This window comes from Mustela putorius, unplaced genomic scaffold (assembly GCF_011764305.1).
Source record: "Mustela putorius furo isolate JIRA1106 unplaced genomic scaffold, ASM1176430v1.1 tig00000056_pilon_pilon_pilon, whole genome shotgun sequence".
NCBI classification, from domain to species: domain Eukaryota; kingdom Metazoa; phylum Chordata; class Mammalia; order Carnivora; family Mustelidae; genus Mustela; species Mustela putorius.
The window spans coordinates 1,570,145-1,592,569 of record NW_025421263.1 but is presented as its reverse complement, the minus strand read 5'-3'; the positions used below and the strand labels follow the sequence as shown (position 1 = coordinate 1,592,569).

General features: G+C 39.8%; 1 protein-coding gene across 1 annotated transcript in view; it reads right to left on the bottom strand.

Moving 5' to 3' along the window:
- The window catches only part of UBE2V2 (ubiquitin conjugating enzyme E2 V2), a 59,005-nt gene extending 58,640 nt beyond the window's left edge, over positions 1 to 365 (bottom strand). The window contains exon 1 of the mRNA XM_004780190.3: positions 291 to 365. Within this exon, the coding sequence (XP_004780247.1) occupies positions 291 to 306 (16 nt within the window). The 5' untranslated portion in view covers positions 307 to 365. The remainder of the gene's footprint in view (positions 1 to 290) is intronic.
- Between the last annotated feature and the right edge of the window lie 22,060 nt (positions 366 to 22,425).

Below are 22,425 nucleotides of genomic sequence, written 5' to 3'. Positions count from 1 at the left end.
CAGACCCAGCTAGTGCGCCCGCGCCGGAGCCACCCCGCCCCCAGCCCGCGGGCGCGCGGACGACGCGCAAGCACAACCCGCCGCCCCCGACGGCCGCCCCGGGCCCTCAGCGCCGGCGCCCTGCTCGCCTGGACCCTCCCCGCTCCCGGGCTTCGCTCCACTGGGAGCCAGGTGTCCGAGAAGGCGCACTCCGGATTCTCCCATAAAGTCAGGACTCGGCCGCCAGAAGCAGGCAGAGGGGCAAAGCCGGGCTGGAGTGGGAATGCAGGCAGCCCAACCCGGGAACAGACCTGTGGAGACCGCCATCTTCTCCTGCAGCCCGACGCAGCCGCCTGCACGCACAGCGACGTCAGCGCCACTTCCGGGAGCGCGCTGCCCCGCCCCTCGTCCTCCGCTTCCCGGAGTGCGTCAAGTGGGCTCCGCCCTTGGAGGCCTTCTTTCAGGTCACTTAGCCCAAGGGTATGCTGGAGCTCAGGACTGTGTGGGTGGCTTTTTAAGATTCCTCTCCTGATTCAAAGTAAAAATTAAAAGAAAAAGTTTATTGGGACATCTTTTGAGTCAGTTATCATAATGTAGAACAAAAAGAGAGAATATTTTTAAAATGCATGTGCAATGGAAGGGAGGGGAATTTAATTTTTTTTTTTTTTTAATTTTTAGAAGAGGCGTATGCAGTATGGCAATCTCGTGTATTATGAACTCGTGCCTGAGGATGTGCTGTAAGGGAGACAGCGCAGGTTTGCACAACCTTAATCTGTTCAACAATACACATAAAGAAATCTCATTAAGAATGTTTTGTAGTGATTAAATATGGAAATATTTTTATATATTGAATTAAGAGAAGTATATTGTTAGAAGTCATAGCAAAATAGGGCATTGACAATTTTATGTTGAAAAATGATTCAGAGAAGTTAGAAAATGCAGAAAACCTCTTTAGAATTAAATGAATTTATTGCATTCATATTTTGCTTTTGAGGTATGCATGATAGTGAAACACTAAAATCTATGTCTAAGTAGGAAAGCTCTTTCAGAAACATCTAATATAAAATTTGTAAGTAATTAGGAAGTATGTTCAAAAAGCAAAGATTTTACATCCTTATTATTCACTATAGCAACACAGTAGAAACATTACCATTAATATTATGGAACTATCATGGCTCTCAATACCATCCTTGCAAATACAATTAGTAATATTTGATACTACCATCCCCATTTTATAAGAAATGAAAATAAACCCCAAAGAGGTTAAATTACTTTGCTAAGAGCGTGAATCTACCAATAGTTGCAACAGAGCTAGTGTTCAGATAAAATTCTGAATCCCAAGTCAATTCTCACTTCATTTCTGGTTGCCCTTACAATGCTGGGCCTGGTAGTAAATGCTGATGCTGCTGTAGTAGTACTCAGAGTCTGAAGTCTTTCATTCGTTCTTTTTTTCTTTCTTTCTTTCTTTCTTTCTTTCTCTCTTTTTTTAAGAGTTATTTGACAGAGAATGAGAGAGCACAAGCAAGGGGAGTGGCAGAGGGAGAGGAAGAAGCAGCGCTGAGCAGGGACCCTGATGTGGGGCTCAATCCCAGGACCCTGATATCATGACCCCAGCAGAAGGCAGCCGTTTAACTGATTAAGCCACCAAGGCACCCCTACCCCATCTCTTAACCTGTGTCTGAAGTTTTGGGAAAAGAAAGGCTCTATTCTTAATTTCTGAATGTGCAGCACCAGTTGCTTTTTCTTTCTCGTCAGTCCCAGCTCTGTCTCATAACATCAAGTGATGCTACTCAGCATTCTTTTAATGTTTGTTTCACTCTCTGTAGTAGGCAAACCTCTAAGATGGCTCCCAGTGATACCCTCTTGGTGTCCATGCCCTTGTTTTTATAATTCCCTTGCCTTTTATGGGGGCTGAGTTTACTAACTAGCTTTCAGTGAATAAAGTAAGACAACAGTGCTGGGATATCACTTTTGAGATTATGTTTTAGAAAGATTAGATTCCATCTATAACACTCTCTCTTGCTCTCTCGCTTCCCCCAAGGATCACCAACTGCCATATGGAGAGCTACCCCAGAGTGAAGCCCAGCTTGCAAGGAACTGATACCCGCTTCTGGCCAACAGCCGTGGAAGTAAGGCCCTCAGTTCAATAGCCATGAAGAACTGAATCCTGTCAACAAGCACTGCTGTTTGAGCTTGAAAGCATATCCTGCCCTAGTTAAGTCTGAAGATGACACTGCAGTTCTGCCCAACACCTAATTGCCATGCTGCTAGGACCCAGCTAAGGCATGCCCAGATTCCTGACCCACAGAAAATAAAATAAATGAGATGATATGTTGGCTGTTTTAAGCCACTAAGTTTGGGGATAATTTGTTATGAAGCAATAAGAAACTAATACATTCTCCCTGCTTACTGTTATTCTTTGTTAACTATTCTTGCAAACATTGTTTGAGTAACCATTATCATACATTTTTTACGAATGTCCACTTATATTTGGATGTTGATGAACTTCTGCTGACATATACCTACCATTGTATTAGGTTAGACTGATGGATAATGGCATTTAATAGATTAAATCCTATCCTCCCCACAACAGAATCAAAATTAACTAGCAAAACATTGACCAAATTCAATTCTACTTTACCAACTGTAGACATTTTCTCAAGAAATGCTTTAATCTTAATGCTGCTAATAAACACATGAGCCTACAAGCAGCTCTCTCCCCCGTCAAGCCTTAAAAGGAGACCACAGATCCTGAACTGACATATAGATTAAAGCCCTGCAGAGAACCCAGTTGACCCATGCCCCGGACTCCTGACTCACAGATGCTGTCAAAACATAAATGGAAGTTGTTTAAGCTACCAAGATGGTGATAATTGCAGACAAGTTCTGTCCACATCTGACTTTTTAACTGGCTAACAAGCCAGTTAACTTGTTGACTCAGGAAATTGTAAAGCCTCAAAAATCAATGCAGTCATAGATTTTATCACAAATGGGAAGCTCAGTACCTGTAATTGAAACACTATTATGTACATATACACTTATAAAACCTCATTATTCATTCTGAGAATATTTCTGTCTTCTCAGAATTTTATTTTATTGGGGCACCTGGGTGGCTCAGTGGGTTAAAGTTTCTGCCTTCGGCTCAGGTCATGGTCTTAGGATCTGAATCTGGGATCGAGCCCCGCATTGGGCTCTCTGCTCAGCAGGGAACCTGCTTCCTCCTCTCTCTCTGCCTGCCTCGCTGCCTACTTGTAATCTCTGTCTATCAAATAAATAAATAAAAACCTTTAAAAATTTTTAAAAGAAAAAGAATTTTATTTTTATTTTCATTTTATATTTTTATTTATTTATTTATTAAGATTTTATTTATTTATTTGAGAGCGAGACAGTGAGAAAGAGCATGAGAGGGGAGAAAGTCAGAGGGAGAAGCAGACTCTCCAAGGAGCAGGGAGCCTGATATGGGACTCCATCCCAGGACCCTGGGATCATGACCTGAGCCAAAGGCAGTCGCTTAACCAACTGAGCCACCCAGGTGCCCTTATTTTTTATTTTTAAAGATTTTATTTATTCATTGGACAGAGAGAGAGCACAAGCAGGCAGAGGCAGATGGAGAAGCAGGCTTCCTGCTGAGCAGGGAACCCAACGTGGGCTCGATCCCAGGACCCCGGGATCATGACCTGAGCTGAAGGCAGATGCTTAACCACCTGAGCCACGCAGGCATGGTCTTCTCAGAATTGTAATGCTGCCTCTTCTGTGTTGCCCTTTTATGTAGCTGGGTGCTTTATTTCCTCTTGTTTGGAACAAATTTCAGTCTTTTAAAGTCTTTACTCCAAAGTTTACCTTTTTCCACTATTGTTATATTTTTCCCTGCTTAAAAGTCTTCCAATATTGAAATGCTGCCCAATAATGGAATCTGATGGTTAATTCCCAGTGCTCATCCTACTTGATCTGCAAGCAGATGGTAGCATAATTGACCATTAAGTTATCTGAGAACAATGTCTTCACTTGACTTCAAACTCACCACACTTTCCTGGTATTTTAAGGGTAACTGGGGTTCATTTTAATCAGATATGGTAAGACACATAGAGAAGTGACTATCATGAAGAAAGAAATTTGTTATACTCACAGTTCCCTAGAAAAAGTAGGCATGAACATCTCTGCTGTGGTCCTGACCTTAGGGGAAAAGTTCTCAGTTTTTCCCCATTTTCAGTCAAGAAATGGGCAGAAGACATGACTAGACATTTCTCCAAAGAAGACATACAAATGGCCAATAGACACATGAAAATATTGGTCCACATCACTTGGCATCAGGAAAACACAAATCAAGATATGACCTCACACTGCTCAGAATGGCTAAAATTAATAACTCAGGAAACAATAGATGTTGCCAAGGATGTGGACAAAAGGAAACCCTCTTACACTATTGGTGGGAATGCAAACTGGTGCAGCCACTCTGGAAAACAGTTTGGAGGTTCCTCAAAAAGTTAAAAAAGTAGAGCTGCCCTACAACCCAGCAATTGCTCTTAGGCATTTATCCAAAAGATACAAACATAGTGATTTAAAAGGGCATATACACCCCACTGCATATAACAGCAATGTCCACAATAGCTGAACTATGTAAAGGGCCCAGAAGTCCATCAACAGATCAATGGATAAAGAAGCTATGGTATATAATGGAATAGTACTCAGTCATCAAATCTCACAATTTGTAACAACCTGGACGGAACTAGAAGTTATCATGCTAAGTGAAATAAGTCAGGGAGGCACCTGGATAGCTCCATCAGTTAAGTATCTGCCTTTGGCTCAGGTCATAATCCAGGATCCTGGGATTGAGCCCTGCATTGGGTTCCCTGCTTGGCAGGGAGCCTGCTTCTGCCCCTTCCCACTGTTCATGTCCTCTCTCTCTCTCTCAAAGACATAAAATCTTTTTTTTAAAAAAAGAAATAAGGAAGTCAGAGAAAGTCAAATACTATATGATTTCACTCCTATGTGGAATTTTTTAAAGATTTTACTCAAAAAAATTTTATTTATTCATTAAATTTCAAAAAAAAAATTATTCATATTCATTTATTCATTAAGTCACACATCAGACTCTCTGCTCAGTGAGGAGTCTGCTTCTCCCGCTCCCTCTGACTTTCCACCTTGCTCTTGCTCTCTCTCTCTCTCAAATAAATAAAATCTTAAAAAAACAAAAAACAAAAAAACAGGGAGACAAACCGTAAGAGACTCTTAACTATAGGAAACAAACAGAAGTTTCTGGAAGAGAGGTGGGGGGGATGAGGTAACTGGGTGATGGACATTAAGGAGGGCTCTTGAAGTAATGAGAACGGGTGTTGTAGGCAACCGATGAAACACTGAATTCTATCCCTGAAACTAATAATATAGTATATGTTAATTAAATTGAACTTAAATAAAAAGTTAAAAAACAGAAGTAGGCATGTTATATCATGTTGGACCATATGGGGAAGCACCAATCAGTCAGGAGACAGAGGGGGTAACAAAGAAATGTTGGCAAGAATCTTTATTGTGGATTCCACAAGAGAGAATGGACAAAACAAGATAAGCAGGCTTAGAACTGATAAATTTAAGTAATTTCACTGGGCTGTGGAACATAGGGAATGTCCTTAGTTTGTTATCTTACTCCGGAGTGTTTAAGGCAGGGAATAGTGACCCAGAATGTGAAAAATCTAATAAAGGAGGTGATGGGGATGTAAACTCTATTGTTTGGCTTGCTTTTGAAAGGCACAATCCCAGGAGAGTTATTTACCATTTTTAGGAATTAAGCAACCTTGAAGAGGGCCATCCCTCAAGGGCCAGGAAGGCCAAAGGATATCAAAGCATGAAAAAACAAAATAAAAAGACATGGTTAATGCTTCTTGTCTTCCTCCTACATCACTGGCTATTCCTTCCAAGGCTCCTTTTCTGATTTCTCTTTTTCTCTTAAGAATCAGAACACTGAGGGCTAGCTATCAGTCCTTGGAAGTTTTTTCTCTCTCCATAGGCACTTAGTGACCACATCTAGACTCATGGTGTCTATACACTTTGCCTCCAAAAATGGTCCTTCATTTCTCCTTCTCTCACATCATGCATTCAATCCATCTGGAAGTTCTGCTGGCCCTATCTTCTAAATATATCTGACAAATAGCTTATTCTTACCATGTTATCCAGAGTGATCATTTTAAAGCACAAATCAAATTAAATTATTCCTCTGCTCAAAAGTCTCCACTGATTCCCAAAATATGTGGAGATTGAATAACACACTTCCAAATAACACAGATCAAAGAAATAATCTCAAGAGAAATTTATATTTTTAAATAAATGAACATGAAAACACAATGTATCAAAATTTCTGGGATACAGTAAAAGCGGTGCTTAGGGAGAAATGTGTAGCATTGAATTCATGTATTAGAAAGGAGGAAAAGAACTAAAGTCAGCCCTCTAAGTTCCCATCTTAGGAAGCTAGAAAAAGAAGAGCAAATTAAATCCAAAGAAAGAGAAGGTGGGGTGCCTGGGTGGCTCAGTGGGTTAAAGCCTCTGCCTTCAGCTCAGGTCATGATCTCAGGGTCCTAGGATCAAGCCCCGCATCAGGCTCTCTGCTCAGCAGGAGCCTGCTCCCCCTCTCTCTCTCTGCCTGCCTCTCTGCCTACTTGTGATCTCTCTCTCTCTGTTAAATAAAATCTTTAAAAAAAAAAAAGAAAAGAAAAGAAAGCAGAAGGAAAGAAACAATAAAAATTAGAGTAGAAACCAATGAAACCGAAAATAAGAAATCAATAGACAAAATCAACAAAACCAAAAACTGTGTTCTTTGAAAAGATCAGTAAAATTAATAAGCCTCTAGACAGACTAATTAATAAAAAAGAGAGAGAGAATGCAAATTACTAAATTGGAAGCGAAAGATGGGACATTACTACAAATCCTATGTACATTAAATGTACAATAAAAAAATATATATGTAGGTGCACGTTGGTGGCTCAGTGGATTAAATCCTCTGCCTTCAGCTCAGGTCATGATCCCAGGGTCCTGGGATCAAGCCCCACATTGGGCTCTCTTCTCAGCAGGGAGCCTGCTTCCCCCTCTCTCTCTGCCTGCCTCTCTGCCTACTTGTGATCTCTGTCTGTCAAATAAATAAATAAAATCTTAAAAAAAAATCCAGAATATATTTATGTATATAAATATACACAAATACATACATACATACATACTATGGGGCGTCTGGGTGGCTCAGTCAGTTAAGCATTTGACTCTTGATTTCAGTTCAGGTCATAATCTCAGAGTCATGAGACTCTGGATGTGGAACCTGCATAAGATTCTTTCTCTTATTTATGTAAGAATGGGATTTTTTTTTGCTTATTTTTTTTAAACAAAAATATTATTTATTTTAACTTTTTTTTAATTAACTTACAATGTATTATTAGCCCCAGGGGTACAGGTCTGTGAATTGCCAGGTTTACACACCTCACAGCACTCACCATAGCACATACCTTCCCCAATGTCCATAACCCCACCACCCCCTCTCCACCCTCCTTCCCCCAGCAACCCTTGGTTTGTTTTGTGAGATTAAGAGTCTCTTATGGTTTGTCTAAACAACAATTTTCTTTCAGATATTTCTAACTACTTTGTAACTGCATTACTTAACCTGGTGATAAAAGCAGTTATTAGAAGTCTACCTTCTCAAAAAAAAAAAAAAATTTCTCTCTCTCTCTCTCTCTCAAAACAAAACAAAATGAAAAACACTATGAGCTACTCTGTGCCACAAATTCAACAACCTAGATAAAATGGACCAATTCCTTGAAAGACACAATCTACCAAAACTCACAGAAGAAGAAATGGTATAAATAGGTCTATATCTGTATTCTAAAACAGAAAGCACCAGGCCCAGATGGGTTCAATAATAAGTTCTATCAAACATTTAAAAAAGGAATTACACCAATTCTCTATAATCTCTTTCAGAAGGAATACTGTTTACTTCATTATGTTCAACGTCACACTAGTAACAAAACCAGACAAAGACATTACAAGAGAACAAAACTATAAACCAATGTCTCTTTAACATGAATGCAAAAATCCTCAACAAAATATTGGCAAATAAAATCCAACTGTATATATGTAAGTGTATATAATTACAGCAACCACGTGGGATTTAGCCCAGGGACCCAAAACTATTTCAACATTCAAAAGTTATTTAATGTAATCAATCACACAAACAGATTAAAAAGAAAAGCATATGATCATACCAATAGATGCAGAAAAAAATATTTAATAAAATTCAACAATTCATGATTAAAACCCCAAGTAAAATAGGAATAGAAAAAAAAAATTCCTTGATCTGATAAAGAATATCTATTTTAAAAAAAGTTGACAACCAACTATAAGATTTTCCACTAAGATCAAGAACAGGATGAAGATCCCTTCTTCATCACTCCTCTTCAACATTTCACCGGAGAAGCAAGAAAGAAACTGTTTGCCAATGACATGATTATCTATGTAGAAAATCTGAAAAAAAATTAACAACAACAAAAAAAAATCTGACACTAGCAAGGTTGCAGGATAAAAGATTAATGTACAGAAGTCAATCACTTTCCTAAATATCTGCAATGGTCAAGTAAATACTGTTTACATAAGCATCCTAAAAATTAAATTCTTAGGTACAAATCTGACAAACTGTGTATAAGATTGATATGAGTAGGGACAACTGGAAGGTGCAGTTGGTTAAGCATCTGCCTTCAGCTCAGGTAAAGATCCCAGGGTCCTGAGTTCAAGTCCCACATCAGGGGAAATTTTTTTTAAAACTTCCAGAATATTAGAATGTAAGTTGTTTTGTTCAAGATTTTGTCCTTAAACTTGTGAGGTCTGTATTAACTCTGGGTAGTTAGTGTTGGAATCTGACACACAGTTGGTGTCAGAATTGGTGTTTGAACACTCATAGACTATGTAAAAAATGTAATAATACTTGGGGCACCTGGGTGGCTCGCTCAGTAAAGTGACTCTTAATTTCATCTCAAGGTCCTGGGATCAAATCCTGCCTTGTGTTCCATGCACAGTGGGGATTCTGCTTGAGAATTTTCTCTCCATCTTCTTGGACCCCTCCTCTCTCACTCTCTCTTAAATAAATAAAAAAATAAATATGGTTTTTTGTTTAAAAAAGGTAACAATACTTTTTATATAGCCACAGCCACTTGTCAAAAGACAAAGCATGTTAGTGTTGCTCATGCCTTGGTGTTTTCAGCTCTATGGTAGATCTTTAGTGATCTTTGATGGAAGTTGGAGTCATCTCCAACAGCATAATAACCATATACGAAGAACACTGCAACATGACATTACTTTGCAATATGATGTTGCAAAGGTAGTACTGTAAGAAAGATCTTTCGGTGTGTCAGAAGTACAAGAAATGGTATTCCAAAATTTCACATAGGTATTTGTCACCATCAATATATCTAGATCCTTGAAGCCTTTTTGTAAGTTTGGCTGCATTTAAAAGTCAACTTATGTATTAATAAAATGACTCAGTAATGGCAAGACTAACTACATCACCAAAGAAAAGCTTAGTGTATATCATATCGTATATCCAGTTAAATTATTTCCTTTGTTTTTGAATGGGTAATACAATCCCAGTGTTCATAAATGAACTATAAGAAACTACAGGAAAAAGTCTTACTTCCATCTATGTACTATCTGCCCCATCAACTCCCCAAATAACTGTTTTTATATAGTCTTCCAGAGTTTTTTTATGCATCCTGGAGAATTAGAATATGGATTTTTACTCTTCCCTGATGTTTTTTATACACAAGAAGGATAACTAAATACACTATTTTAGACCTGGCTTTTTCTTCTTAGCAATATTTCTTAGAGATCTTTCCATATAAGTACATTGAGAGGCTATCTCATTTTTTATAGTATTCCCTTGTATGGATATATATAATTTATTTAATAATTTCCTACTAATGTGTATTTGGGTTGTTTCTATTTTGTAGAATTATAAGCAATACACAATAACCTTATATATAAATCATTTCACATGTCTGAAAGTATTTAGACTGAGAATTATTTTGTGCAAACATTCACAGTGATACATTATATCAAATTAGATATGCAAGTCTTGACAACTACTATTTCCTTCAGATCCCAGAACAAGCAGAAAGTAAAAATTTTAAGGAGGGAGAAAGTGAGATTCTGAGAAGTTAAGGTGTCTTCTCAGATTGTCCAGCAGTGCTAGAGCCCAATCACTACTTCTTGATTCCAATGTCTGAGCTTGCTGGTATGCAAGACTTTTTCCATTTGTCTCCCATTACTCAGAAATCCATCCAGTCAAGCCTGGAAGCCTCATCAAGTCTAGTGATGCAAGGATTAGGTTTTCAGAACCTAATTAGACAAGAAATCTTGGCAATAACTTCATGTTCCAAAGTTTGCATTCTATTCTTTTCTTTATTTTTTTGTTTTGTTTTGTTTCGCACAATTTTAAAAATTTTATTTTTTTAAGTGTTCCAAAATTCATTGTTTACACACCACACCCAGTGCTCCATGCAATACATGCACTCCATTATACCCACCATGAGGCTCACCCAACAACCCACGTACCTCCCCTCCAAATCCCTCAGTTTGTTTCTCAGAGTCCACAGTCTCTCATGGTTTGTCTCCCCCTGCGATTTCCCCCAACTCACTGCTACCAATGTCCTCTGTGTTATTCCTTATGTTCCACAAGTAAGTGAAACCATATGATAATTGACTCTCTCTGTTTGACTTATTTCACTCAGCATAATCTTGTCCAATCACATCCATGTTGTTACAAAATTTAGGTATTCATCTTTCCTGATGGAGGCACAATTCTCCATCGTATACATGGACTGTATCTTCTTTATCCATTCATCCATTGAAGGGTATCTTGGTTCTTTCCACAGTTTGCTGATAGTGGCCATTGCTGCTATGAACATTAGGGTACAGATGGCCCTTCTTTTCACTACATCTGTATCTTTGTGGTAAATACCCAGGAGTGCAATCACAGGGTCATGGGTAGCTCTATTTTTACTTTCTTAAGGAATCTCCACACTGTTTTCCAAAGTGGCTGCACCAACTTGCATTCCCACCAACAGTTTAAGAGGGTTCCCCTTTCCCCACAGCCTCTCCAACACTTGTTGTTTCCTGTCCTGTCAATTTTGGCCATTATAACTGATGTAAGGTATTATCTCAATGTGGTTTTGATTTGAATCTTCCTGATGGCTAATGATGATGAACCTTTTTTCATGTGTCTGTTAGCCATTTGTATGTCTTCATTGGGGAAGTGTCTGTTCACTACTTCTGCCCATTTTTTGAGGTGATTATCTGTTTTTTGAGTGTTGAGTTTGAGGAGTTCTTTATAGATCTTGGATATCAGCCTTTTGTCTGTACTGTCATTTGCGAATATCTTCTCCCATTCTGTCATAGACTCCTTGTTTTGTTGACTGTTTCCTTTGCTGTGCAGAAGCTTTTGATCTTGATGAAGCCCCAAAAGTTCATTTTCACTTTTGTTCCTTTCCCTTTGGAGACATATCTTGAAAGAAGTTGCTGTGGCCAATGTCGAAGAGGTCACTACCTAGGTTCTCCTCTAGGATTTTGATAGATTCCTGCCTCACATTGAGGTCTTTTATCCATTTCAAGTTTATCATTGTATATGGTATAAGGGAAAGGTCGAGTTTCATTCTTCTACACATAGCTCTCCTGTTTTCCCAGCACCATTTATTGAAGGGACTGTTTTTTTCCACTGTATATTTTCTCCTGTTTTGTTGAGGATTATTTGCCCATAGAGTTGAGGATCCATATCTGGGCTCTCTACTCTATTCCACTGGTCTATGTGTCTGTTTTTGTGCCAGTACCATGCTGTCTTGGTGATCACAGCTTTGTAGTAAAGCTTGAACTCAGGGAATGGGATGCCCCCAGCTTTGTTTTTCTTGTTCAACATTTCCTTAGCAATTCGGGTTCTCTTCTGCTTCCATACAAATTTTAGGATTGTTTGTTCCAGCTCCTTGAACAATTGCTGGTGGAATTTTGATTGGGATGGCATTGAAAGTATAGATTGCTCTGCATGGTACAAACATTTTAACAATGTTTATTCTTTGATCCATGAGCATGGAATGCTTTTCCATCTTTTTGTGTCTTCTTCAGTTTCTTTTATGAGTATTCTGTAGTTCCTTGAGTAGATCCTTCACCTCTTTGGTTAGGTTGATTCCCAGGTATCTCATGGTTCTTGGTGCTATAGTAAATGGAATCGATTCTCTAATTTCCCTTTCTGTATTTTCATTGTTAGTGTATAAGAAAGCCACTGATTTCTGTACATTGATTTTGTATCCTGCCACATTACTGAATTGCTGTATGAGTTCTAGAAATTTGGGGGTGGAATCTTTGGGTTTTCCAAATAAAGTATCACGACATCTGCAAAGAGAGAGAGTTTGATTTCTTCTTTGCCAATTTGAATTGTCGGAGGTAGGCCCCTGGCCAGGGCGGCCTCTGCCATTAAAAGATGGCACCTGGCTAGTTGCCAGGTTAGGATTGCCTCGTGAGACTAAGTGGAACGCCCAAAGAGGAAGTAAACAGCATTGGTTGCTAGCGAAGTTGTTCGTTTAAGTGCACAGCCTGATTCACTCCCTCCTGTACTCTGCTCGCTGATTGGTCATGTAAACGTATATAAGTGTGTAGACTTGTGGAAATAAAGAGAGAGAAGATACATCTGAACTGGGGCTTCTTGTCATCCTTGCGGGTCGAGGGCGATATTGAATACCTTTTATTTCTTTTTGTTGTCTGATTGCTGTTGCTAGGACTTCTAGTACTATGTTGAACAACAGTGGTGAGAGAGGACATCCTTGTCGTGTGCCTGATCTCAACGGGAAGGCTGTCAGTTTTTCCTCATTGAGCATGATATTCTATGGTTTTTTTTTTGTAGATAGATTTTATGAAGTTGAGGAATGTTCCCTCTGTCCCTATACTTTGAAGAGTTTTAATCAGGAATGGATGCTGTATCTTGTCAAATGCTTTTTTGCATCAATTGCATCAATTGCATCCTCTCTTATTGATTTGTTCTATCACATTAATTGATTTGAGAATGTTGAACCACCCTTGCAACCCTCTGACAAATCCCACCTGGTCATGGTGGATAATCATTTAGGATCCATAGTGTTGGATCCTATTAGCTACGATCTTGTTGAGAATCTTAGCATCCATATTCATCAGGGATATTGGTCTGAAATTCTCCTTTTTGGTGGGGCCTTTGGCTAGTTTGGGGATCAGGGTAATGCTGGCTTCATAGAAAGAGTCTGGAAGTTTTCCTTCTGTTTTCTATTGTTTGAAACAGCTTCAGGAGAATATGTATTATTCCTTCTTTGAATGTTTGGTAGAATTCTCCAAGGAATATGGCAGGTCCTGGGTTCTTGTTTTTTTTAATCACTGCTTCAATCTCGTTAGTGGACATTGGTCTATTCAGATTTTCAATTGCTTCCTGATTCAGTTTTGGAAGTTTATAGATTTCCAGGAATGCATCCATTTTGTCTAGGTTGCTTAACTTATTGGCATAAAACTGTTGATAATAATTTCTGATGGTTCTTTCTATTTCTTTGGTGTTGTGATTGCTCCCCTTTCATTCATAATTTTATTCATTTGGGTTCTCTCTCTTTTCTTTTGGATTAGTAAGGCCAAAGTTTTATCAATCTTATTGATTCTTTCAAAAAACTAGCTTCTAGTTTCATTGATGTGTTCTACTGTATCTCTAGTTTCTATCTCATTGATCTCTGCTCTAATCTTGATTATTTCCCTTCTTGTGTGTGGGATTGGCTTAATTCGTTGTTGATTCTCCAGTTCTTTAAGGTGTAAAGAGAGCTGGTATATTCTTGATTTTTTAATTTTTCTGAGGAAGGCTTGGATGGCTAAAGATTCCCCCCTTAGGACTGCCTTTGCCATCCCACAGGTTTTGGATAGAACTGCCTTCATTCTCATTGGTTTCCATAAATTTTTTAAGTTGTTCTTTGATTTCCTGGTTGATCCAAACATTCTAATGCAGGGTGGTCTATAGCTTCCGAGTGTTTGAATTCTGTCTAAACTTTTCCTTGTGGTTGGGTTCCAGGTTCAAAGCATTGTGGTCTGAGAATATGCAGGGAATAGTCTCAATCTTTTGGTATTGGTTGAGCCCTGATTTGTGACCCAGTATGTGGTCTGTTATGGAGAAAGTTCCATGTGCGCTTGAGAAGAATGAGTATTCTATTGTTTTAGGGTGGAATGTTTTGTATCTATCTATGAGGTCTACCTGGGCCAATATGTCATTTAGCACTCTTGTTTCTTTATTGATTTTTTTTTTGCTTGGATGATCTATTACTGAGAGTGAAGTGTTAAGATCCCCTACTATTAATTTATTCATATCAATATGACTCTTTGTCTTGACTAACAGTTGTCTTATGAAGTTGGCTGCTCCTGTATTGGGGGCATAAATATTTACAATTGTTAGATCTTTTTGGTGGATAGGCCCTTTAAGAATGATGTAGTGTTCTTCCGTATCTCTGACTACAGTCTTCAGCTTAAAATATAACTTATCTGATATGAGAATTGCTATGCCAGCTTTCTTTTGAGGCCCATTGGCATGAAAGAATGTTCTCCATTAGGACACCTGGGTGACTGAGTTGGTTAAGCATCTGCCTTTAGCTCGGGATCCAGTCCTGCATCAGGCTCCCCCTCTGCTGCTCCACCTGCTTGTGCTCTCTCTCTCTCTGACAAATAAATAAATAAATAAATAAATTTAAAAAGACGGTTCTCCATCCCTTCACTTTCAGTCTGGATGTATCTTTATGTTTGAAAGGGTCTCTTGTACACAACATATGGATGGGTCTGTCATTTAATTTAATCTGCAACTTTGTGCCATTTTATGGGAGCATTTAGGCCATTCACGTTGAGAGTGATTATTGAAAGATATGTTTTTATTGACATCATGTTGCCTGCTAGGTCCTGGTTTCTATAAATTGTCTCTGTAAATTTCTGTTCTATGACACTCTTGGGTTCTTCTCTTATAGAACACCCCTTAATATTTCTTATAGTGCCGGCTTGGTGGTCACATACTCTTTTAAACCTTGTGAGTCTTGGTAGCTCTTTATCTCTCCATGCATTTTGAATGTCAGCTTTGCTGGATAAAGTATTCTTGGCTGCATGCTCATTTCATTGAATGCCCTGAATATGTCTTGCCAGCCATTTCTGGCTTGCCAGGTTTCTGTGGACAGGTCTGAAGTTATTTTGATGGACCTTCCTGTGCATGTAAGGAATCTCTTCCCTCTAGCTGCTCTCAAAAGTTCTCATCTAATATTATGATTCATCAGTCTTAAAAAGTGCCTCAAGGTCTTTCTAGATTCCTTGATCTTGGGGGGGTGTTCCTTCTACCTCTAGGACATGAACGCTGGTTCCATTCCGAAGATTGGGAAATTTTTCATGGTGAATTTGTTCAACTATATCTTCTAGTCTTCTTTCTTTCTCCTCCCCATCAAGGATCCCAATAATTCTGATGTTGGAACATTTCATGCATCATTTATTTCCCTAATTCTGTTTTCATGGTTTCTAAGCTGTTTCTTCCAGGTCTCCTCCTGATCCTTTTTCTCTATCAGTTTTTCCTCTAGATCACTAGTTCTGTCTTCTGCTATGGTTGCCTTAGCTGTTAGAGTATTTAGATTACACTGGATCTCATTGATAGCACTTTAAACTTCTTCCTAGGCAGCTTTCATTTCTGCCCTAATGGATTACTTGTTGTCACTAATGGTTTTCTCCAACCTAGCCATTGTCTGGATAATTGTTATCCAGAATTCCCTTTCTGACATACTGTTTATGTCCATATCCAATAATTCTGATGAAGAGGGCACAGTCTCTGAATTTTTCCTCTGTTGGGTGTTTCTCCTCCTAGTCATTTTGTGAGAGGTGGTTGAGGGGATGTGTAGCTGAATATATCAACCACGATCCAGGCAAGGTGGATCCAGGTTCCACCCTGGAACACTTCTGAGCAACCTGAAGTCACCACCAAAAATAAAGAAAAAAGAAAAAAGGAGAGAAGGAAAGAGAGAGACAGAAAAAAAAAAAGAGGACCCAGCCATAATGAGCCCCAAAGGTCAGATTTATAATGTATACAACCAAAAAAGGACAAACAAAAAGGCCGACAAAAGTAAATGACAAGGAAAAAAAAAAAGAACCAACCAAAATGAACCTGAAGGATAAGATTTATATAATACTAGAACAAAAACAAATACACAGAAACATTGACAGACGAAAAAGATGGGAGGGTGGTTATAAATCCTCGATGTGAACGAGGAAGGTTATTTGATTCTTCCTGGGTTTACCTCGATATCTTTGTTAAAGGACTCAAATTTCAAGAGATAAAGAGAGAGTGAAACTAGTTTATATATAGGGGTAGTATTGATTAGGAAAAGAGGATTACTTGAAGCTTATATCTATATGTATACCAAAAAATAGAAAAAAGGAAGAAAAACACAGGTGTATGTATGAAAAAAGTTCAAGTTAAAAGGTTATTATGGAATATGTTTATAAAACCTCTAGTTGTAATGGTTAAGTAGGTTTAAAAAATTAAAAAGAACAAGAATAGTGAGAATGAATTAAAAATAAAAGTTGGGGGCACCTGGGTGGCTCAGTGGGTTAAAGCCTCTGCCTTCAGCTCAGGTCATGATCCCAGGGTCCTGGAATCAAGCCCCGCATTGGGCTCTCTGCTCAGCGGGGAGCCTGCTTCCCTTCCTTTCTCTCTGCCTGCCTTTCTCTACTTGTGATCTCTGTCTGTCAATAAATACATAAAATCTTTAAAAAATAAATAAGTAAATAAATAATAAAAATAAAAATAAAAGTTGCATCTATGAAATATACAGGTTTTAGGGCAATACCGGGAGCTTCATATATTGTTTTCCCCTGATATTGGAGTTTTACAGTTTTATGGGGACACTGTGGTGGTTGTCCTCTTGTTCTTTTTTTTTTTTTTAAAGATTTTATTTATTTATTTGACAGAGAGAAATCACAAGTAGGCAAAGAGGCAGGCAGAGAGAGAGAGAGGGAAGCAGGCTCCCTGCTGAGCAGAGAGCCCGATGCGGGACTCGATCCCAGGACCCGGGACTCGATCCCAGGACCCTGAGATCATGGCCTGAGCCAAAGGCAGCGGCTTAACCACTGAGCCACCCAGGCGCCCCTGTCCTCTTGTTCTTTTGGCTGGCTTTCTGGGGTAGAGACCTGCCTTGTTGTTTTTCAGTCAGTCTTGCTTTGGCTGAGTCCTCCTGCTCCCTATTAAGGGGCTGGACTCTGTGGAAACCGGTTTTTCAGGCTTTTGTTCTCTGGAGGTTTTTCTTTCTTTGGCAGCTTTTTGTGGCTTTTTGGAGGTTTAGTGGAAAGCAAACTGCCCCCAGACCTCTGCCTCAGACAGTAGCCTCAGTCTGCCCCACTTTGGATGGTTCAGAACCCACAGACTCCCCTTCTACAAACTGCTGAGCCATGTGACCTCCCACAGGCAAAGCACATCCCAATCCACTGTCTCAGGGGTTGCCCGAAGTGCCTGCTTGTCTTTGCACCCCTATGCTACTAAAACTGTGAGTGATACTGGTCCAGGGAGCTTGCTTCCAGTGGCTGCCTTTACGGAGAATGCTGTCTGGGGTCCAGAACTCTGGTTGCCCCCACAAGAGATCAACTGAGTTCCTTTAGGCAGCAACTGGGAGAGTCCAGGCCCTCGACTGATCCTAGAGACCACCAAATAGCACCCACATGGAGTTTGTGGGGACTGGGTCAGACTCCAATCACCCAGTGCGCAAAAGTTCTAGGGACCGCAGACTAGTGCTGTCACCAGACTTGCTCATGTGGGGGCAGAATATGCCCAGCCAAGCCGTGATGCAAGCCGCTCAACCCCAGGGCATTCTTCCATACTCTCTCTGGCATAGGTAGTCGCTGGCCATGGCCATCCTGGGTCCATGGCTTGGGTCCATGGCTTAGGCCCATCACTGTGACCACCCGATTCCACCAGTTGCTTCTTAAGATCCTTGGCTCTTTTTGAGTGCTTTTAACCAGACTCCAAGTTAATGCTGGTCCCCAATCACAGGGCACTTTCATATTGGGGTATTATTTTCTAATGGGTCATTTCTGGTGGCTCCCTGCCCCTTCTGTTTATCCTCTGATATCAGTCTAATTGTTCCCAGCATGCTTCACCTCTCCACTGATGTCTTCTGCCTCCATAGATATCCAGAAGTGTATAATCTTACATCTCAGGCTGATTTCATGGGTGTTCAGAGTGTTCTGGTAGATAATTAGTTCACTTTAAGGGTTGAAACAGGGTCTCCTACTTCTCTGTCATCTTGCCCCTTCTCCATTCTATTCTTTTCAAATGCTCTCTTCCACAAAATTTTATTTCCTCTCTATTCTCAAACATTCTGTTAAGCTGTTTGCCTTGTAGGAAGAACACTGGGGAGCAAGTGTGGAAAAGTAATGTGTTTGGCTATATATTCTTTGGTATTGTTTGAAATTTTAAGCCAGACATTAGCTTGTTCTTTTAAAAAAATAATGTTATTAAAGATTTTATTTATTTATCAGAGAGAGAGAAAGAAAAGAGAGACACCATCCAAGCAGGTGGAGAGACAGGCAGAGGGAGAAGAAGCCTCTCTTTGAGCAAGGAATCCAATGCAGGGCTCAATCCCAGGGCCCTGGGATCATGACCTGACCAAAGGCAGACACTTAACCAACTGAGCCACACAGGTATCCCCTAAAATAATTTTAATTGGCAAATAAAACTGCTTCAAAAATCTTTTTTTTAGGGCGCCTGGGTGGCTCAGTGGGTTAAGCGGCTGCCTTCGGCTCAGATCATGATCTCAGGGTCCTGGGATCGAGTCCCGCATTGGGCTCTCTGCTCAGCAGGGAGCCTGCTTCCTCCTCTCTCTCTCTGCCTGCCTCTCTGCCTACATGCAATCTCTCTCTGTCAAATAAATAAATAAAATCTTTAAAAAAAAATCTTTTTTTTAAATCACCCATGGTCTCTTCCAAACTTCTTTCCACTATTTATCATGTGTATACATGATGCTTGTTTGTTATTCAGTTACGTACAAAAAATCCTTTTTGAATCCTCCATTTTGGCCCCCAAGTTTTTTTATTTCAAAAGTAGCCATATAAAAGGGAAACGTTTTGATGTTAACTTAAAAGGCAAATTACATAACATAATAAAAATTTTTTTAAAAACGCAAATTACAGAGTTTCAGTACATAGTATGAACATAAATGTTTTAGAACATTCAAACATACCTTAAGGAAATGCAGAAATACATTTAAAAGTGGTTTTGTTTTTGTTTTGTGTTTTCTGTTTTCTGTTTGTTTGTTTGTTTTTGAGTAGGGTCCACTCCCAATGTAGGGCTTGAATCACGACCCTGAGATCAGGAGTGGCATGCTCTACTGACCGAGCCAGCCAGGAACCCTCAGATGTTTTTTTCAAGGAGATTATTTTTTATTAGTATAACTTGAGTAATTTTTTATCCCTTTTTCCTTTACCATATCATACAAATTTCATATAGTATAGATATATATTAATTTCCTAGAGCTGCCATAACAAATCACCACAAACTTGGTGGCTTAACAACAGAAATGTTATTCCCCCACCCCCATTCCTGTTCTGGATTCTAGAAGTCCAAAATCAAGGTGCCTGCAAGGTGGATTCCTTTTTAAGGTTCTGAGAGAGAATCTGTTCTATGCTTCTCTCTTAACCTTGTGGTCACTAGAAGTTCTTGGCATACAGAAACATCACTCCAATTTCTGCCTCTGTCATCTAATGGTATTCTCTCTTTGTATCTCTGTGTCCAACTTTCTTCTTACTGATGAGGGAGCAGGAGGCTGGCTGAAAACAAAGCAAAAGCTGGCACCTTACACCCCCTCTCCATCCACTCCCCTTCGGTAATATGTGTAGCATTCCTCAGGCACCCCTGACTGCCATAAATGATAAACAAACAGTTAACTTGCAGAGATCACAATCCTGCAAGACAGGAGTCTCCCTTGGTTTACAAATGTCCTAGAGATCTACTAACAAAGAAGTTACCTTATCATCAATAGCACAATTTCCAGAGACAAATAACTCAGTTCCTCAAGCCCTAATGTCTCTCCTCCCCACCATAAACAAAACTGAAGGAGGCTGAGGTAGAAGGAAATGTAAATATGGCCACAAGGGCACGGCCTCCATAGACCTCCGGTATTCCCCCCCTCACCACCTTGTAAGCCCTTTTTTAGCATATGAAAACTCCTTTGAAACCATCCTTCCCCTCACCTTCCCCCAACGGCAAGGTATATAACCTGCCATCCCTCACAACCCCGTGCAGCAGCTCTTCCTGACCACGGGTCCTGTCCCTGAGCTTTAATAAACCACCATTTTGCACCAAAGATGTTTCAAGAATTTTTTCTTGGTCATCGGCTCTGGACCTCAGTCCACAGAACCTCACCTAGGCTCTAGAACTTCATCATAATAAGAGCATTAATGCTTGATTAAGGACCCATTCTAGCCCAATATAACTGCATATTAGATTACCTCTCCAAAAACTATCCCAAATAAGGTCACATGCACCAATACCAGAGGTTAGAACTTGGACATACCCTTTTAAGGGACACAAACCAACCCACAGTGGCATGTATTCATTATTTTATAACATTTGTGTATTTTTCTTTTATTTTTTTTAAAGATTTTATTTATTTATTTGACAGAGATCACAAGTAGAGAGAGAGGAGAAGGCAGGCTCCCCGCTGAGCAGAGAGCCCGATGCGGGGCTTGATCCCAGAACCCCAGAATCATGACCTGAGCCGAAGGCAGAGGCTTTAACCTACTGAGCCACCCAGGCGCCCCTGTGTATCTTTCTTTTAAAAAAAGGTTTATTTTACTTATTTTGGAGAGAGAGAGCACATGAGCAGGGGAAGGGGCAAAGGGAGAGAGAGAATCTCAAGCCGACTCCCCACTGAGCGTGGAGCCCAACACAGGGTTTGATCCATCTCAGGGCCCTGAGATCATGACCTAAGCTGAGTTGAATGCTTAACTGAATGAGCCACCTAACCATCCTTTCAGACCTTTCTTTTAAGAAGTTAATTTTACAAAGAATAAAAATAAATAAAGTTGTATAAAAAATATATCTGGAAGGATGCATAAAAATATGGTAACATTGCTCAGCAACTAGGGAGGGAGCTGGAAGGAAAAAGTAGGAGAAACAGTTTCCATTGGCATTATTTTATATCCTTAGTGTGTTGCACTATGTACACACATTTCCCTCTTCAAAAATAATGTTTAAATATTTTTAAAAGGTGATCTGAATAAAGAGGAAAAGTAAAATTACCTATAATTCTGCTAGCCAAAGACCACCATGCTATTGATGAAGTCCCAGAACCTAAGTCAGGTTCGGTGGGGTGAGGTTCGGAGCTGATGACTAAAGAAAGAATTCTTAAGACATCTTTGGTGCAAAATGGTGGTTTATTAAAGCACGGGGACAGGACCCATGGGCAGGAAGAGCGGCTGCCCCGGGTTGTTAGGAGTGGTTGGTTATATACACAGGAGTTGGGTAGGTGAGGACAAAGGGGTGTTCAGAAGGGCTATTGGGGCAAAGAATACTATCAGGATATTGAAGGCTTAGTTGCTATCAAGTAAAGACAATTGGAAGTCTGGTGGAATGTTACATTCCTGCTATCAAGCATCCTTGTTAATGAGATTTAGGTTTAGAAGAAATTTAACTTTATTTACTTTTCCTTCTACCTCCACCTCCTTCGGTTTTTTATGGAGGGGAGGGTGACATTAGGCTTGAGAAACTGAGTTCTGTGTCTTTGGAAATTGGGCTATTGATAAGGTAACTTCTTTGTTGTAATCTCAAGGACATTTGCAAACCAAGGGAGACTCCTGTCTTGTAGGATTGTGATCTCAGCAAGTTAACTATTTATCATTTTATGGCAGCCAGGGGTGCCTGAGGAATGCTACACCTATGGAGGGGAGCGGATGAAAGGGGGGGTGCAAGGCGGAGCTTTTGCTTTGTCCTCAGCCAGCCTCCTGCTCCCTCATCACTATCATTTTTAGATTTATCCTTCCTGTATTTTTTTCTGTATGTGCAGTTTCTACAAATAGAAAATCATACTGTACATTTTAGTTTTTAATTTATTTTTTAAAGATTTTATTTATTTATTTGACAGAAAGAAATCACAAGTAGGCAGAGAGGCAGGCAGAGAGAGAGAGAGGGGAAGGGAAGCAGGCCCCCTGCTGAGCAGAGAGCCCGATGCGGGACTCGATCCCAGGACCCTGAGATCATGACCTGAGCCGAAGGCAGTGGCTTAACCCACTGAGCCACCCAGGTGCCCCAGTTTTTAATTTTAAGATGTATAATTTTTATTATGTGAAAATAAGTGTATTTGGGAGATCCTGTTCTTGAAGTGATGGTAGTGAAGAGTGATTACTTATCTTACTCTGTACCAGTGC